Source organism: Pleurodeles waltl, chromosome 4_2, assembly GCF_031143425.1.
Source record: "Pleurodeles waltl isolate 20211129_DDA chromosome 4_2, aPleWal1.hap1.20221129, whole genome shotgun sequence".
NCBI lineage: Eukaryota > Metazoa > Chordata > Amphibia > Caudata > Salamandridae > Pleurodeles > Pleurodeles waltl.
In genome coordinates this window covers 730,259,464-730,279,793 of record NC_090443.1, presented here as the reverse complement: position 1 = coordinate 730,279,793, position 20,330 = coordinate 730,259,464, and the positions used below count along the sequence as shown (strand labels likewise).

The 20,330-nt window shown below is 42.9% G+C and overlaps 1 protein-coding gene across 2 annotated transcripts in view; it reads right to left on the bottom strand.

Moving 5' to 3' along the window:
- Positions 1-20,330, bottom strand: part of CDC7 (cell division cycle 7) — a 154,231-nt gene that overhangs the window by 93,725 nt on the left and 40,176 nt on the right. For both annotated transcript variants that reach the window (XM_069232344.1, XM_069232345.1), the window contains exons 2-3: positions 16,522-16,605; positions 8,907-9,042 (exon numbers count right to left, since the gene is read on the bottom strand). In XM_069232344.1, coding sequence (XP_069088445.1) covers positions 8,907-9,042; positions 16,522-16,605 — 220 coding nt within the window. The remainder of the gene's footprint in view (positions 1-8,906; positions 9,043-16,521; positions 16,606-20,330) is intronic.

Sequence of the window (20,330 nt, the reverse complement as noted above, 5' to 3'; positions counted from 1 at the left end):
ACTTTAAACGCTCCTCCAGAAATACAAATACAGAAGCTACGATATGCTATCCTAAAATTCAAAGTCTGCAACCATAATCTCGACAATGACATAAAACATCAACGGACAGCGCTTCAAAGCAAACATATTTAGAGATTTACCACTGATCAGGAAATTACTTAGTTCATCCCCAAAAACGATAACTAACATGTTGCTCAATTCAATTTGACAAACCGTCACAAAATTTTCCACCAGCCATTGTTCAAAAAGATGTGAGTATTTGACCCCTAGCAACAAAAAAAAAAAAGGGGGGAGTGAACAGGGGAAAAGATGCTTATCCCACTCTTAGACTCAATATATAGTCAAAACTAATATTGATATCCCCAGTTGAAAAATCTAAACTTAATGTACAAACAACATGCTCACATGAACCATCAGCAACAATGTCATACATAATAATAATAATAACGACAGTGCATGTAATCCAGATATAATGAATAAAGAACATTAATTAAAAACCATACAGGTCCAGCATACAGGACAGCAAAAATGAGTAATCGGCATGCAATCAATGAATGCCATTCTTCTACTGTGTTAAGACCCTTCGTGATGTTGCCGCAACAAAGTATCCAACGGCATTCAACCCGATCAAGAGCGATCTGTATGCCGCCACCACCATGTGGCGGTCTTTTGAGCATCTCGACAGTTTGCCACCTTACATCATTGGGTGGTGAGTGATTGAACTCAATGAAATGAGATACAAGAGGTGCTGACAAAGGTTTAGTGCAAATGCGACTTTTATGTTGTGCCAGTCAGGATTTAACCATTTGTGTTGTTTGCCCCACATAAATTATATTTCAAGGGCACCAAATGACACGAATTGCGTTTTTCATGAATAAAGTGTTTGGTATTGAAAGTAGAATCACACATTATAGAATTACCACACTTAAAGAGACCAATGATTCTATTCAAGCCCTACATAGATGCCAGATCAGGCATGGTCTTCCAAGAGACGTCAGCTCGCACTAAATGGTCCCAGAGATTGTGCTCCTTTCAAAAGGAAAATAGAGGCAGAGTTTCCATGATTCCACAATCCTGGACCAGTGGCCAATGGCTCTTGATGATCATTGCAATTGCGTTACTCTGATTGCAAAATGTGGTAACACACCTCTCGCTCCGTAGTTTTCTAGGAGTCAACAAAAAATCATGGTGGTTATACCACGCACTTGGTAGTGAACGTTTGACCAATTTTGTGGGGTAACCACGAACTTCCAACTTCTTGGCCAGAATATCTGCCTCATGAAAGTAATCATGTTTGAATTTGCAATTTCTTATAATTTGAAGAAATTGGCAATAGGTTATCAGTCTTTCAGACCTCTAGTATGATGACTAGTATTATGAAGTATTGGGTGCCGTAGGCTAACCTGTCCTTATGAGTCATAATAGTTAAATTCAGAAAATGAATAGAAACATTACTGAAATGAGATGTAAACCTCAAATGACGCAGAGCAATTATTCAGCCAAACCAAAAAATTAAGGACTGAACTAGTACTTTGCAATATAAAAAAAGATATCGTTGAAATACTAAAGCCAATGGTGGACTTTTTCAAAAAAAGAATTAGTCAAAGCATTGTAAATTTAGCCCTTTTCAAAATTATCCACAAACAACATTGCAAAATTAGGGGCATAAGAAGCTGTACTGACATGCCTTTGTTTTGCATGAAATACAACCGAATTCAACATAGTTTTGTTTTATAGAATGTTAAACAGATTAATTGTAAATACAGTTGGAACAGTCACAGGACCTGGGCAGGCATTCAAGACCACCCGATCACATTAATGCCTTAGTTTTGGGGGATATAATTGTGTAAAGACTCAAGGCCTGACTATGATCTAGACACAAGGGATGGTCTGCCCCAAACGTGACGGATATCCCGTCCACTGTGTTACAAGTTCCATACGATATAATGGAACTTGTAATGTGGCGAATTGGATATCCCATCCGCCAAGATCGCAATCAGGCCCTCAATGTCTAAACACACTAGCAGCTCCTCCTCAGAATCAAAGTCAGTTCCCTCGAACTGGCAGATCATATCACCACTGTCCCCCATGTAGCTACGAGTGTTCAGAGGAAATTCCTTAATGAAAAAAATATATTTGCATAGTGGCTCGAGCACCAGCCACATGGGGACACAATAGGCCTTCTAGGTGGACAACCAGGGTCCTTATGAATTTTTGGCAAGGTGTGAAGACCGGAGTCCTAGGATTAGTTGGATTAAGATAATCAAACTCTAATTGGCTTAAATAGCTAATCTCTTTAGCTTCTGTCGTAATAGCCCGGACCTGTTCCTGGATATTCAAAAATGGGTTAGATTCAAGGGGCTTGCAATAGTTAACATAAGATAACTGCCTTTGAATCTCAGCCTTATAGGAAGTCAAATTCAGCAGAACAATGCTGCCACCCTTATCGGTTGATTTAATCACCACATTGCAATGGTCTTTAAGACCCGTCAACTCATGTCTCTCCTCAAGGGAGCTATTATAAGCAATGTTATCAAATTGTCTCTTAAGATTCCAAACATCATTGATGATGCCTTATCACAGTCTTATTTTTGTCTTCTAGAGCAATTTGTGTGTGCTCCAAAATTTGTATGCCCTGATAATGACCCAGTGAACAACAAGGGTCGAAATGCCGTCAACGCCTCTGGCTAATTCGACACAAGAATCATTTGTAGTTTTTGTTTAACTTATTGTGGTCTTTTTGTTTGATTTTTGGATCCATCGCTTTTCTCTTGTTCTATACTGTATATTGTTTGTGTATTTGTGCTGGTATAACATGTGGAGCCATTGTTAAATGTAAAAATGTTATTACTGAATTTCTATTTTTTTCACTATTGTGTGTTGTAGCGCCTTTTGTTCACATGTTTATTAATCTTTATTTAAAAAATGTTTATCTCCCGAAACTACTATGGTTACCAACAACAATACCTACAAAAAGTATCACTAGCTATAATTTTTCTGTTGCATGTCCAATCTGTCACAACTCCGTTGTTGCCTACAACACTCCAAGCGCTAGTAAACCCCGATCCCTGAGGTCCTACTATGATCTTAACAATCGGAACTTCTTCACTGCTTACTATCTTGATTGAATGAATAATGAGGGAATCTTAATTCCGGGTAGAATACAAAGATTAGTTCTATGAGTAATCACCATGAACAAGTAACCTTCAGGTACTTTTTCATAAGTTCTTATGTTCTTTAAATATTCAACTGTTGTACAGCACACAAACAGTAATAAAGTGAAAACATAACAGAAGAAAAACCCCCAAACCATTTTAGAAAAATAGAGCAAATTTTAATTAATAAATTGATATCAGAATGACACAAATCTAGCAAATAGAACCAAAGCTATACAATTTTTTTTTTTTTTTTTTTTGTGAAAATAGCAGTTAAACGCACAAACCGCCACCCGCATCATCTACTCGTGCTAGACCATGGGAATGTCACAAGTTCAGGCCGACCACGATGGAGCGTGGGCCAGATACAGTGACCAGGTCAGTACCAATGAATAAGTTACCTTTTCATAGTCCAGGGTGAAGGGTTCTGTTCGTGGTGGAGGAGGAGGTCTGAAAGAGCAGGGAGAGCGTTGCAGATGGTTGTCAATATAGCATGAAGAACAGGCCAGGCAGCCATTGCTGTTTCCTGAATAGCCAGTTAGGCGTCGCAAACAGTCGATGATGGAGCTCCATGTTGGCAGTCACCTTGGACTGTTATTGTTGTGGCGTTATTGTTTGGGGGGCTTGCATTGCCAGTGGTCACTGTAACGGGCAGCAGAGTTGCAGCTCAAACGGGTCTGTTTGTGTTCAAAATGAGCCAAAAATTCAGGATTTTGCCTTTCATCTAAGGAGAAGCTCAACTAATGCCAGCAAAGGGTCCAAGATGTGGAGAGGCACCTCTTGAGGAACAGGACGTCACTCCAGCAGGGTTCAGGCAGTTTAAGTTGAAGGCCCTGGGAGGTCAACTGCAGCAGGTAAGCTGAGCAGTTCCAGGGAGGCCTCTGGAGTTTGTCCTGTCCCTGTGGCTCAGACAGGAGGTTAGCCAACTGAACCTTGGGGTCACTCAGGTTACCTTAGGAAGAAGGGAGCAGGCCCTCATCAGAAAGCAAGGCAGTCGTCAAGCAGCATGTCAGTCCTTCGGGGGGCAAGGCATCCCCTTTTACTGTAATGTCCATAATTCCAGGAATGTACTGATGAATGGCTCTACTGGTACAAAATGTATACCTAGTGCCAGCACATGTGTGTGTGCGTGCGTGTGCGTGCATGCGTGGTATATAGGGACAACTTCCTACCCACATATCTGGTTCTGGAACGTTCTTTCCTTCCCCTGTCAAGGCACAAAACTGTCTGGGGTGACAATAGGCTGATATAAGGGTCCTTTGTGTGTGCTGGAGGCAAGCCCTTTGAAGTCTAAGTGGGGAAGGGTACTTCTCTGCCCCTAGCTATTCTAGCAGGATAGTCCACCCTATCCACACCTACTCACCTTTGTGTCACTGTCGGGGAGGAATACACAAACCCCAATAGTAGAGCCATTCCAGCAGTAGAGTCATTCACAGTCATGTGACCCGGGACAGTGACAGAAGAAACAAATAGTTAGGACAAGAAAATGCCAGCTTTCTAAAAGTGACATTTTCAGAACTGTGACTTAAAATCTGATTTTAATCTGATTTTACTACTAAAACATTTGAATTACAAATTAATTGGAGTCTAAACATGTAATCTTTACCTGTTTCCAATCCAAAATTAGCACATGCTCCCAATCCAAAATTAGCACAAGGACCCAGCACTACATCACCCTACCAGCTAAAGGCCAGGGTAGACTAAATCGATACCTTGATAGACTTCCACACTTAGGCGACAAAACATGCACAACTGCCCTCTTTTGCAGTGGTATTTGTCAGTTCTATGCCCATCCAAGCCTAACTGTATACCCACCATTATCTTGTGGGTGCAGCATACTAGCCCATTGGGTACCCTCCTTCTCATCCACGGGCCCCATCTGTTAAGCTCCTGTCCCTAACTTGTTCATAAATACATCCCAATACGGCCAACAAGGTGATGTGGCCCATTTGACCCCTTGGGACAGATTTCTGTCCCCAGCCCAGGGAAAACTCAACCCAGAAGGACAACAACCAAAAGAGGCAACTGACAGCTGTCAGTGTCAAGAGGCAGGCCTCAGGCCATCCACTGTTAGGCAGAGGCTCTTGGGAGGGAGGGGGGTGAGGAGGGTTTTCAAAAGTCCTCACTTACAGTCTTAAGACTGGCCGGAGTTCCCTACTAGCTCATAAGGTTTTGCAGACCTCTGATATTTATCAAAACCGGGTGTTAGGCACCCTACTGCCACTCTTCTCCCAACCAATCCAGACATGGTAATATGAAACTGGCCACAGATCTGTACCTTGAGGCAAATATGTGCCTGGCAAGTAAGAACTTCCAAGGAAGAATCACCACCCATCTAAAGGGTGACACACACACACTGCATCATGCAGGGCTCTGCCTGGTGCACCTCTCCGGCCCTCTGTCTTTGCGACAGCACAGCAAGCACCTCCTGGTCAGAAGTGGCCTCACCAGGGTCAGTGTTTGTGTGCTCTGCTCTCAAGGCTGGCAACCCCTGATCCACTGGTCTTCCCAATGTGGACTTTCTCTACCCCGCCATCTGAACCTCTGCACATTCCTGTTAGGAGTAGTACCCTTCTCCCCCCTCCTACCTCTCCCCCCCCCCTCCATAAAAAATGATCTTTCAAGGCTGCCCTGCGGAGCCACCCCTCCCCGCTCCTCAAAAGCAGGTGGTAACTCATTGCCCAGAATATAGTCATTTGACAGTTAGGGACTCACTGTGACCCTCCTTAGGGCCACTGCCCCACCCCATTCAAGGGGTACTAAAGCCACAGGGCAGACAAAGTCCTGCCTAAATGCCTGACTCACTGTACATACTTGCCCTGGCAGGTACAGATCTCAAGAAACCAGCCTTTCCACCACTATGGGTTGGCTGCACTGGTATCGCTCAGAGCAGCGACAGAGATCCTATTCACTGTGATCTGATGGAAATTATGAGACCCGTCCTCAGGGATCACATGCCTACCCGCTGAGTCTATCTTCAAACTAAGGGAGACCAGGGCATGTTGTATTGTTTTCTCCTGTATACTACCTACTGCCAAGGCCATACTGGCCACCCCTGTAGTGTTTTCACCAATGGGTGTCTTCTTAGGACAGGCAGAATCCCCCTGCGTGTTTCCTGAGAACAATTACATTTCCGGGGTTGGAAATGGGACACCCTGTGCCATCATCCAACAGAATCTCTCCCTGATTCTCAGAAGGGGCATGGGAATCCCCCCAGACCCCTTATTCTGGGGTATATCTGTGTCATCTTGGAACTCCCATTCACTCTGCTGAAGAATACCTGACCTACCCCTCCTATAGTCACTCCCAGGTACCTTCTAGTGGACCTTGGTGCTGAGTTAGTGGTCAGCCTCCTTTGCAAGCTCCCTGGGGGTCAGTGAGCTTGCAATTCACTAGGTGATGGAGCAGTTCTGGAAAACAAGTAATTAACATGGGGTCTCAGGCAACCAAATTGTACAGCCCACTGTAACCACTTTACCCAACCATCCACTGCCTTGCAGAAGCAATCCACAGCCTCCTGTCGCTACTACACACTGGATTATTGCTAGCACAAGGCTGATAGACTCTTTGTGGTGTTTGGCTTTTGGGTCTAGCTCTGCAAAACTTATTTCACAAGCCAAAAGGGCTTTCTTTTCCTCCAAAGCCCTCTGGGCCGCTGCTGCTCATTTTGAGCTTTGTCAGTTGTAGATGAAATCTTTCTTCTGATCTGCTGCCCTCCAGTTAAAATCCGGGGATACGCTGTAGGAGGACACACTGCAGGGGACCTTACTCCTGTAGACAGGATGTCCGCCTGATGCAGCTCTTGGCCTGTGGCCATGCCATCACTTTCCACATCCTCCTCATCTTCCTCCTCCTAAGGGTCATTGCCCTCCAGCTCTCTGGTAGCACCATGCATCCTGTGGACTTCCTCATAGGCTCTGAGGTCTATTTGAAAGTCCACTTTTGTGCCCCCCTTTTCAAAAGGTTAACCCCCTCTCCTTGCAGAGCTCCCTCAACTCTGCTATCTTGAGGCTGTCAATGATGCTAAGCTCCATCTTCTAAAACAGGTTTCACAGGTGAAGCAAATATGAAACAGGAACCAACTTTGAAAAAAAGGGAAAATCTGGCAGAACAAGGAGAATTTAAAAGGAAGCTGAACATGTCAGATTTATAGGGGATTTTAATTCTGCACAAAATCACTGAGTGTCACTGTACAAACAGAAGAACTGGATCACACCGCTAAGCACCAATATAAGAAATGTAGTTATTGGTTGAAGGAGGTGGAAGCCCCACTCAAGCAAGAACTACAATTCTTGTCCCGTGGAACCACTATAGTCACTAAATTAACCTGTGCTTAACCCTCTGGTAGTAGCAGTCAGGCTTAACTCGGAGATCCTGTGTAAAGTATTTATGCAGCACACAAACAGAAATAAAGTGAAAACACAGCACCTCAAAAATCCCAAAACAATTTTGAAAAAAAAAAGTCAATTTGAAAATATAAAACGATACCAGAACGACAAAAAAATCCAATCAGTCAAACCAGAGATATGCAATTTTAATAGTGCTTTAAAGCACAAAGCACCACTCCTAGTCATCTGGTCGTGCTGGACTGTGGAAAGTTAGAAGTTCAGGCCGACCGCGATGGAGTGCGGGCCAAGCTAGTCCCACTGACAAAGTTACCTTCTCCATGTGTGGCGTGAAAAATGTCATTAGCAGAGGAGTAGGCCACGAGGAGCAGGGAGAGTGTCAAGGCAGTTCTCACTGTAGTGCGAATAGTAGGCTGGGCACGCAGGCTGATTCTACCGCAGGATTATTAGTCAGTCTCAGTCTCTCTCTCAGCCTCTAACTCTCAACAGCAGCCAAGCCTCTGTCCCCCCCCCCCTTTTTTTCTGCCAGAACGTAGCTTCCCATTCCCTTCTGCCCACATCCTCTCCAACCACCCCTAGATTTATTAAGCATAATGTATATTTCATTGTTACACACCTTACAGCCCTACTGAGTTTAGAATGTTGGCAAGGTTCCTTTCTGAATGATCCAAGGACAGTGAGTGGAGTAGAGAAGCGCCAAAATAAGATGTTAGGAGGTACTCTTAACTTTCCACCTTAAAGACTGAAACACAATCATCTGAATTGGTAAACCTTTATTTCACAGTGGAGAAAAATATTACACTTAACAAGCCCTTCTAGATGATGTCCGATTAACTGCCTATACCGGCCCCCATTTTTACAACTGTGGCAAATTTATGCCAACATTGTGTAGCATTCTTTAGAGAGATCCTGGAGCACTATGCACGTGAGTTATTCTCCTCACTACTCATCACAAAATACACATATGCAAGTAACTTTAGCATTTAATATTGTTTTTTTTTTACACACTTAACTCCCCTACTTCAACTTGTATTGTACTTTTTTTTATAGGAAAAAACAGATTTGGAATACACAGAAATAAGAGTAGCCCAAGTCAATATTAGGAGGGAACATTCAATATAATACCTTTTTTTCCTTTGTAACTGGACTTCGATATTTAATTACTACCTATGTAATAAGAATCTACTTTCTATGTAAAACGCTCAAATACTTATTCGGTACAACTTTATTCCATGGTTATTAACCTAACATGTACATTTTGGGTGAAACTTGCCCACTATCAAGAATATACATGAGGAGAAAACTATTTGTGAAAGCATCTTTTTAATTCTTTGCACTTTTTATACAACAGTTAGTTGCCTGTTAAATAAACCATAACTTAACACCACAAAGAAGCAATGCTTACCCTGCCTCAGTAAGGCACTGAAGTTCAGCAGCTATTCGTACTGGGTGACTCGTTGGGATCAGATGTTTTAAAGCAAATTTCTCTTCTTGTCCCGATTTTAACTGTGCCGTGCCAAGGTAAACGGAACTGAAAGTACCTGGGAGAAACAGAAAAAAATGGATTCAGGAAAAGCATGCTAGCAATTTCAAAGACTGCCGACTTCAGCAGGTAGAAATCTGGGCATTAAAATAGATAAAAACCTCTCTTTCCAAGCACTGATTGGTGCAGAAGCAGTCACTTGGTTTTCTCTTTTAAAAGCTCTTAAGAAAATCTGAGTACATTACTAAGGGCACACACAAAACGGTGGCCCATGCTCTTCTAACTTCCAGACTGGACTATAGAAATGCCATGCTGCCAAGTACCCAAAAATGCCTAAATTATCACTTTTAGGCTGTTCAGAAAGAGGCCGCCAGACTGACTAAACATTACTTGACGCCATTCTGCCATTCCTGTTCCGGAAGCCCTACATTGGCTCCCAGCTGTCGAGAGAAACGCTTACTCTCACCCACAGAGCGGTCAAGGGCAAAGCCTCCAAATACCTTCAGAAATTGCTAACCTGGTATACTCCGGTTAGTGCTCTCAGGTCCACAGGACAAAGCTCCTGGATGTGCATAGATTTTGCACAAACCGAAATGGAGGTCGGGCCTTCAAACACGGGGCAGACAAGCAAAAGTTTCAACCTTCCCATTAAACTTTATATTTTTGTAGCATTTTTTTGCTTGTGAACTGAATAAAGCTGAGAGTTAATTTGCTTAATGCGTACATGTGTGTGTAATTTTTGCGTATTGTTTTTAGGCTGAGGTCGTAAACTCTACTTAGGGAGGGAGTCCCGGTTTCCAGTGGTGATTCGGTGTAGGTTCACGTAAGTCGAAAGGTTAAAAACCACCGATATAGCTAATTACCAGGAAGTTTATTTCAGGTCAGAAAAGTAGTCTGCGTTATACAGCTGGGTTCTTCGGGAAGCTGTGCCGTCATGTTTTGACACCTCGCCCAAGAAATTAGCCTTCCTTGCAGACTAATGCGGTTTAAGCAGAAATTGACAACACGGTTGAAGCACACCACTGGTGTACACTTGGTCAGCCACATTGCCCTTTATAAGTCTGACACTTATCTGGCATCGTGTGCTTTTAATAGGAGAGGAGTTTGGCTCTCAACACTAATACAAGGATAAGTCAAAGTGAGTACTTCCTTTCTACTTACACAAGCAGAGTCAGAGAGCAAGGTTAACCTCCATCTTTTCTTCCTAGGCTAAAAAACATTAACTCCTTTCATAGTCCCTTCTCTTCATCTTAGAAGCACTTTCTTTGGATAAATGGTTCCAAGATGGGGACAGGGAGGGTCACTGTGTTGTTTGTAGTGGAATGTGAAAGGAAGTCCCCCACGCAAGAAGGTGGAATCAGAAGAGAGGAGCTGGAGGAACTAGGAACCCAAAAGGTAAGTACTAGGGAGTCCCCCAGCTAACAGGAGAGAAGAGGTAAGTACCTGAGTTTTCCCTAAACCCACATGAGAACTTTGGAAAAGGACTGTGCAAGACTCAGACAAGATTGGAAGAAACAAATTGGATCCTCACAGAAGAGGACCTGCAAAAGAAGGGGACAAAGTCGAGTTTGAGTTGGTGTTGGAGTGTCCGGCTGTGACAGGAGCCACTACCCACCCCTTCTGTGGATGCAGGACCAGGCCGACAGTGGACGAAGAAAGTCAGCAGTGCAGCACAGGAGCAGAAGAGGAGTTTCAGAAGTGATGCAAGTGATGTCCCACGTCAGTGGTTTTAATACAGTCAGTCAGTGGTGCTAGGAAATCACCAACATGATTTGGCAAATACAAGAGTCAGAGAAGTTTGTTTTTGCAAGGCTAAAGAGGACAAGCAAGGCCCAGGGGACTCAACACCAAGGAGGGGAGTCTGAAGTGATCCTCAGCAGCTGAGTCACAAGAAGAGGAGGCTGTCCCCACAGGTGACCCACAGACAGCAGGCACAGGAGTCGCAGTGAGGTCCACTCAGCACACCTGGTGAGGAGTCCCACTTTTCTGGAGCAGCAGGCAGGAAACTGTGCTTTGCAGGGAAGAGTGCCAGAGGCCCGGGCTGCACGGCGCCTGAAGATCCCTTAGAGGAGGAACAAACAAGCCATAGTAGCTGCAAGATTCGTACTGCAAAGAGGTACTGTCCTGCAAGGAGAGGCAAGGGCTTACCCTCTCCCAAATTGGAAAGCTGGTACAGAGGATCAAGGGGATCACCCCAGACCACCACGTGTGATGCCGGATCCACGCAGTTCCAGAGCAGAGAGGATCCACGCAGCCGGTTGTCGTTGCAGGTGGTGCGTGCGGATGAAGGGGAGTGACTCCTTCACTCCAAGGGAGATTCCGTCTTACTTCAAGACACCTTGATTACAAGATGGCAGAATCAAGTGGCCACCTGGAGGATTTCTGTGCGCCACCCCTGGGGTGGTCATAGACAGGGAAGTGGTCATTCCCCTTTACATTGTCCAGTTTCGCGCCAGAGTAGGGACCAGGGACTGGTGAAAACTGGTTTACCCAAGGAGGGCACCAAATGTGCCCTTCAAAGCATACTGGTAGCCTTGTTACCCCAACATGTGGTGCATGCTCTGAGGGCTGTCTGCCTTCACCCTGCACTGGAAGCCAAGAAGAAATCTCCTGTGGGTCGACGGAATCTTCCCCCTGCTAACGCAGGCACCAAACTTCTACATCACCGGTCCTCTGGGTCCCCTCTCATCCTGACAAGCGTGGTCCCTGGAACACAGGTGCTGGATCCAAGTGTCCCCGACAGTCCAGTGGCCCTTCTGTCCAAATCTGGTGAAGGTAAGTCCTTGCCTCCCCACGCCAGACAGTAATCCTGTGTACTGCGTGACCTGCAGCTGCTATGGCTTCTGTGCACTTTTGCAAGACTTCCTTTGTGCACAGCCTAGCCCAGGTCCCCAGCACTCCGTCCTGCATTGCCCAACTTGCTGAGTTGGACTCCGACGTCGTGGGAACCTCTTTTGTTGTTCTGAGTCGACCGTCGTCATCAGATCTTCTATGTGCCTGTTCAGGTGCTTCTGCGGGTGCTGCCTGCTTCTGCGTCGGCTCTCTGTGTTGCTGAGCGCCCCCTTTGTCTTCTCCTCCAAGGGGCGACCTCCTGGTCCTTCCTGGGCCCTGGCAGCACCCGAAATCCTCAACCACGACTCTTGCAGCTAGCAAAGCTTGTTTGTGGTCTTTCTGCAAGGAAACAACTCTGCATCCTCCAGCACGCCGTGGGACATCTTCTGACCAAAGTAGAAGTTCCTGGCACCTTCCGTTGTTGCAGAATCTTCAGCTTCTTCCACCCGGAGGCAGCCCTTTTGCACCTTCATCCGGGGTTTAGTGGGCTCCTGCCCCCTCCCTGGACACTTGCATGACTCTTGGACTTGGTCCTCTTCCTTTGCAGGTACTCAGGTCCAGGAATCCGTCTTCAGTGCTTTGCAGTGAGTTGTTGTCCTTGCAGAATCCCCTATATCGACTTTACTGTCTTTCTGGGGTAGTAGGGTAACTTTACTCCTACTTTTCGGGGTCTTGGGGTGGGGTATCTTGGACACCCTTAGTGTTTTCTTACACTCCCAGCGACCCTCTACACACTACACTAGGCCTGGGGTCCATTTGTGGTTCACATTCCACTTTTGGAGTATATGGTTTGTGTTGCCGCTAGGCCTATTTCTCCCTATTGCATTCTATTGTGTTCTACATTGTTTGCACTACTTTTCTATTTACTTACCTGATTTGGTCTGTGTACATATAATTTGTGTATATTACTTACCTCCTAAGGGAGTATATCCTCTGAGATACATTTGGCATATTGACACTAAAATAAAGTACCTTTATTTTTGGTAACTCTGAGTATTCTGTTTTCTTATGATATAGTGCTAAGTGATATAAGTGGTATAGTAGGAGCTTTGCATGTCTCCTAGTTCAGTCTAAGCTGCTCTGCTATAGCTACCTCTCTCAGCCTAAGCTGCTAGAACACCTCTATTCTACTAATAATGTATAACGGGACCTGGCACAAGGTGTAAGTACCACAAGGTACCCACTATAAGCTAGGCCAGCCTCCTACATGGGCAGATACCTGTTTGAGGGGAGAAAATAGTGCAGGCTGCCAGAAAACTCCAAAAGACTGGTAGGAACAATGCTGGGGGGTTCTATAAGGAACATTGTTGGGGCATGATTCCAACATGTTTGATACCAAACATGCCCAGGTTCGAAGTTACCCTTGTGTAGCTGGACATGGGTAGTGACCTGTGTCCAGAACAGTAGAATGGCTTTCCTGCACTTACGAATTCCAGTGTAATGGGGCTGAAGTTCATAGGGGTACTTCTACTCATACAGGGGGTGCCATCACACATGGGTACCTGCACCCTGCCCTTACAGTGACCTAATGCAGTGACTTGTAGTGAAAGGGTACATGCACCTTTTCACGCAGGCTGCAATGGCAGGCCTGCAGACACACTTTGCATGGGCTCCCTTGGGTGGCACAATACATGCTGCAGCCCATGGTGAACCCCTGGTGCCCCAATGCCCTTGGTACCTAGGTACCATTTACTAGGAACTTACATTGGGGCACCAGCATGCCAATTTTGGAGTGTGCTAAGTCCCAAGCAACCAAATTTAGAGGGAGAGAGCACTGTCACTGGGGTCCTGGATAGCAGGATCCCAGTGAACTCAGTCAAAACACAGGCTAAAAGTGGGGGTAACCATGAAAAAAGAGGGTATTTTCCTACAGGGAGGATAGGCCTGAGCTGTCCACAAAACCTAAAGATCTCTGTCTAATATTACACACTGCCAGATAGAGCATAATGGGAGACTGAATTTCCAAAAAATAATGTATTGCTATTTCAGCTACATCTCTTTATAACATGACGTGAACCCGCTGGAGAGTTAAGAGGCAACATGGGTGATCAGTATAGGGAAGGGTGCGGAAGACATTGTGACGCGAAGGGCTAATTAGGTTGAACAGTGTAGATGAGCGTGATGCCTGCCGAAGCCAGAGCAACGTGAAAGAAATTCACGCTGTTCGCTTTCAAGCTTGTTTTCTTTTGACATTCCGTAGATAAACTTATTCGCAGCTGCATGTGGGAGAAACAGGCTGTGAAGGAGATTCAGTCTCAACCTTGAGAACGAGACCACAGTAAAAGATGGAATGAAAAAAATGGCCAGGGAATGGCAAGGCAGCCAAGAGACATGTACTGAAAACATAGCTAGAAAATACTGGAAGGGAGTAGAATCCAAGCTTCAGGTTATTTAAACACTGAAAGGTGGGTGAGGGAATTGAAGCTCGCAGATGGAGTTATGAAACTGTCATCTTCAGACCCAGAGCTGCCTCCCTGTTTTGCTTTTCCAAGACCGTGACGCTTTAGGGGGAGAGAGGTCCAAGCGGGCAGTAGAGGGCTTCCCAGCATTCGTGGACTAAGTTAAGTTCCACCCAGGGATGAAAGGCTTTTTGTTTCTTTGCTCTATTATTATGATTGATTTTTATGTTTGCACTGTATTTATAATCTGATAAATTCAGCTCGTTTATAGTTTTTCTTCCTTACTGAACATCGTAGTGCGAGTCTGCCACAGTAATTGAAATATGCATTTTAGTGTGCAGTAAATCAAAGCTTATCTGAAGTATTCAACTCGTTTAAAATTCTGCGCCCTGAACATCGTAGTGTATCACATTTTCGTATACAGTTATTCCAAGTTTATATCTGTCAATGAACTCTTTGTAGTGTACATATATATGAATGGATGCTTTTCATTGCTATTCTTATTCCACTATTGTTGATGTGCTAAATGCCTGCATTTACCTGAAATTATAGTAAAGCTAAATTGTATTCATAATTGGCATGTGGTCCTTCATTGAGCGCCCTTATTGACTTATACCGAACAGGTGTCAACCAGCCACCTGCATAAGACAATGGGTCACACAACTGAAACTTGGTGCACGGGAAGGGTAGCCTGGTGCTCATCTTTTGAAAAGGTAATCTATGAAAGGATGGTAAATCCCTAGAGAACTGTAAAATTAAGAGGGCCCTGGCAGAGGCATGAGTTTTAACAAATGTTTGTCGACAGGGTTGGTTTGGCCTCGACTGTGAATGTACATTTTGAAGATACCATCTCTTGTTGGAGTCACTCTCCCTTAAGCACATATGCATATTGTACTGTATAAGTTATGACTGAAAAAAACTTAAAACAAATACACAATGTTATAAAACTAAATTATGAGGTATAGCTGAAAATAAAACACCCTAAGGCAGTAGTACCCAACCCGTGTTCTGGGGACCTCTGGGGCGGGGGGGTTCCACCATGCTTTCTCAGGGGGTCCACGACTGCTTAGAAAATTAAACAATATTAAGATTATTAAACTGTATATGAATAAATTGGCTAAATGTGCAATTGAACATTTTAAAACGTACTGTACATTAAAAGGAATTTGAAATTGGATGCTAAAAATTAAATTAGTATCCTCAGATTGATTAATGGAAGCAGTGCAGGTGGCTCAAAAAGTACAGTGTGCGCGATGTGTGGCTTCATTTGAATTTAGAAAAGCTCCAATCTTCCTATTAAAATTCATTTTTTAATTTTGTTTTTATATTTGTTTGTAAATTAAATAAAATGTGTTATCACTTATGTATGTGTTCGATGAATGCTTGTTTCTGTATTTTGGTATACTGATTTGTGTTTCAAATAATTGACATTTAGACCCTGGTCCCAGGGTTCCACTTATGACTCGGAGGGGAGGTCCCTGGATAATAATAATAATAATGATGATTCAATGGGGGTCCCAAGGTTTCAGTAATGATGAAGTGGGGGTCCACAGAGGTCAAAAGATTGGAAACCACTGCCCTAAGGGTCGAGGATGTAAAGTCAATTTCCTTCAAAATATACCTGCACTAGGTATATCACTAAGCTTGGTCTACAAACTTCAGACAATTCTGCATTCCACGCCTTTGTAAAGTCATGCAAATAAAATGAGTCTTTCTGGACAACATAGCTTTTGTATTAACCAATAAAAGACAACATTTATTATAAGTAGAAACTCTATTATCAGTACAGTCTAGAATAATAATGCCTTATGGCTAAACTATTGTGCAGCAAATTCTAGAATCTGTTAAGCACTAAACAATAGGGCCCACCTCAAACCATTCAGAAATAAAGGCAGCCACCTAGCACATCAGTCTACACTGGATGAAGGTCGTAGCAAGCACAGGTCTGTTATTATTCTGTGGATAAGAAGGAGTGGAAGTCCATGCATTGGCCTGCGTAACTTACAAAACTTGCTTAAGAGCACTACCATCTCCTTTATCTGATGAATGGAAAAAAATCTGCCGTTGCCTTGCACGTTTTTAACTAGAAAATAAAGACGCTTGCCATAAAAGCTGTGCATCTGACACTCAACAAGCCAAACCTGGTGGCATTTTTACCGCACACCAATTTTAAAACCTCACTGGAAATGATTCTCCAGAGGAGGCTATATTTTACAAACACATGCAGCATAAGCAAAATATCATAAAGGCTATATTTTTAAAAAATGCAAGTACTAACAAATTGAAAGTTGAAAACTACAATGTACCTTCTCCAATTTTGTCCAGGATTTGAAAGACATTTTTAAGTTGTGGCACAGCTTCATAGAGCATTTCAATATCTTGTTTCACTCCTGTTAACAGGGAGAAATATACACGTTAGTATTTTACCCACCAAGGCAACAGTAAAAAATAAGTTACAACAGACCTATTCGTAAACCTGTAGAAGTGGACAGACTCAAGACTGGGAAACTGAGAATAACAAAGATGAACACAAAAATGACCAAGCACTGGCAAAACCAACAGGAGTTGCCTATGCAAGATCTATTGGCTTTGTCAATGTTTTTTTTTTTTGGTTTTTTTTTGCCACATTGTACAGCAGTGCTGGCTTCAGTGCAGCATGGCCAAAAATAAATAAAAACGTTGGCTGTGTTTCTTTACTTTCGACCATGATGCAACATGGCTAAGAAACATTGGCAAAGCCAAGAGATCCTATATAGGCAAGATCCATTGGCTTTGCCAATGCTCAATTCTCTGTGCAGCGGCTTCTTCTGTTGTCAGCAGATGTTACTTGGTGTTTGTCTCTGCTGAGTTGGTGACTATCCATAACGTGAGAATTACCTGCTGCATGTAATCCCGGCCTCCTGATACACCTCTGTAAAAAAAAAAAAAAAAAAATATCCAGAGATTTTCATTTTTGACTTGTGTTCTTGGATTATTAGAGAAGTAATTTAGATTGGATAGGCATAGCTGATCTGGGATAGTTTTTTTCTGGATGACATTTTTCAAAAATTTAGTAACGACGAGACCTGTAAACATAGGTTTTGTGGGTCAAGAAGTCTTATAGAGACCGAAAATATCTCCTCAGAGCAACCCCTCTGGCATTTTCCAAAATGGCAGCCAGAATAGAGGAAGAAGAGACATATACAGAAATGAAACAAATGATTATCCTTTTATGTACACACTAAATAATGCTTATGATCTCAATATCAAATAAAAATGTTGATCACTCCCGTTTTAGACATTTTCATGGTTCACTTTATTTGTTTCGGCCATCACTTGTGGTACATTTGCAGAATATTGAACAATTGAGAAAAGCACAGTGACAGGGACTTCTTTTTGCAGCACAGGTTTTGCAAGTTGATGTAAGTTCTGTGAGTAGAGGCTTTAGAAATTTTGTAGGTCTAGTACCCCATCAATATCTTCCAAACCAATCTCACACAGATCTTTCTCTACACATGCAAGATCCAAAACATTTAAACATCTTCTAATCTAATAGAACGCTTTTTCAATGCGCCCACGCACAGAATACGACATCAGTGAAATGTCACTTAGTGGACTGGTCTCTTTGTACTGAACATTGTCAAATTCGTGATAGTCATAACTCGTTTTCCACATATGCACAAGGTATTTTTCTACATCTTTAAAGTCACATTCTTCGGTCTAAGCAAATCCTTTGAGAAACTTTACAGATTCAGCAAAGCTCTAAACTTTGTTCCAATTTTGCTCATAGTGTCATCACCTGTGATACTATGTGCCTTGATAAGAACATAGGGATTCTCTGGGTCAAGATACTTATACAGAATATGAAGCCAGATTAATGGTCTTTTCTTCTCTGTTCCATTACTCTTACAATCCTTGACTTATGAACATTGCAACAAATCCAAACAGCACAATAATAATATCTGTGTCATTTGACAGTACAATGACTCGACTGGAACCATTTCAAACAGCCCACTCAACAGGTGGCACATCACAAAGGTCAGCTTCCTCCAATTTTCAGAAAAGTTCTTGAACTATATTGCCCGTACCTTCTGAATATTTCTCTACAGGTACCAACTTCTCATTGACAATCATTCCACTTGCAATAATTTGACAGTCAGTGTTCACTGAAATACCAACAATGTTTTGGCAAGTTAACATATCCAAGTGCATCTTGTTCAATGTTGAAGACCAGAATTTATCAAGTTGCACAGGTATAGGTGTTGAATGTTTGATGCAGGAAAGGTCAATTGTTCCACTTGTAATCAGTCGTCTGATTCTCTCACATTCTTTCACAGATAGTTCAAGATAACTATTAAAGACAATGTACAGTTCTTGCAAGGTGCACACCAACTTTGATACCTATAGAACAGTCTGAACGACCTATCAGAAGTTTTACATGGATGAAATCTTGATCATTCGCAATTGTGACATCTAGTCCACAACAACAGCAATTTTCAATAAGGACAACTTTTCAAATTGAAAGTCTTCAGGTGAAAGGTTTTTTTTTCAAACTCTTGTACAAGTTTGTGCTTCACTGGTTAGGGTGCAGCATCTCCACCAAAAATGTATTTGTTTGAAGAAGATCATGCAAGAGAATGCCCTCGATAAATTCATCCCTTTCTTTTGCTACATCTATCTCCCTAAGTACTTGGGAAAGTTGTTTTCTTGTAACCTCTTTTGTGGTGGCTGGTTGGACTAAACTCTTACTATGGCAATTAAAGCGTGGAAGTTTAGCTTTAGTGATTGTGTCAAACAGCTTTTTCTCTTTCACTAAAAATCTCTTCTGTTTCAGTTCTGCGTATGGTTTCGATCAATGTTCCAGGACATCTAGTTAACATGTCTTTATGTCATTACCCACATGTTGTTTGGTCACAAAGTTTTGTAGTTGCACAGGCTCAGTCATTTCAAAGGGGTTTCCTTGCTGCTGCGTGAAATGAAGAAGGCTGTCAACATGTTCATTAAAACATTCCCCTCTCTTTCCCAAAAGTTTGTGGTGAGTAACAGTTTCACAACTGACATTAATTTTAAAATTGTCATCTCTATGAAGCATTGAAAATAGAAAGGACTTCATGGTAAGCTAGCTGCCACTGAGCAACACATTCACTTGTATGTGTCTGACCAACAATTCCCTTGGACCTTTTCTGTGATCTCTGGATCGTCTGTTCCAGTTTCATACCTGGAGCCACAACATTGAACCTTCCCTCTCTGACTTTCACCACAAAATGTCTTTGGATGAAATTTCTGTAGAGGTATGATTTTTCACTTCTAGCTTCTTCCCTCTTCCTAAATACCAAGACCCGTATTTCAAGTAGTTTATGCAATCGAATTTGCGAAACGTAGTAATCCATGACTCCACAGTCTTCACATGAGGCTCTCAATCACATTCTCGATCAGCATATACAAAGTTTTTTACTAGAGGCATCATGTGTAAAACATTTCCCCAGTACTTGCTAAGTTCTGATTTTTTTTCACATTCTTTGACAAACTCAACAAACTTGTTTTTCAGTTTTTCTGGTTTTGATCGGAGTGTACTGAACATTGCCTGGCTTTGTGTTATATTTTTTGAGTGAAGTGCACCCTGTGCCTTGTTCACTTCTGAGATGAGATATGCAAAACCTAACTGGTCATTCTTGTTCCAAAAAGCATTCCAATGCAAGGTTTCTATTGCCTCAGATATGATGAGCATACCCTGTAACAAACGACCATGAGTTCCGCTCAATACTGACTGGACAGCGCTGCTTCCGAGATTTCAGACTCACTAAGTGCACCGTCTGTGCTACATCCACTAGGATAACTTCCTACACCGCAACTTTTGTCATGTGGAAAACGACCATCATTGGATAAAAATCATCAGATTCTACTGATTGCTCATAAAAATGTCAGCTACAATACGGATAACACCCTAATCACAGAAAATTGGCATGCTAGGCTGGTCTTCAAGCTGAGCACGCACATTTTAGAACTTTTTTTGAGCTGTGTATACTGTTGCATAGTTTGTGACTGGAGATGGTATTACTGGCAAAAACCCAACTTTCTTCAGTGGGGCGGTATCCTGGGGCATCAGAGCATGAATTCCAGCCCACGAAGGAACTGG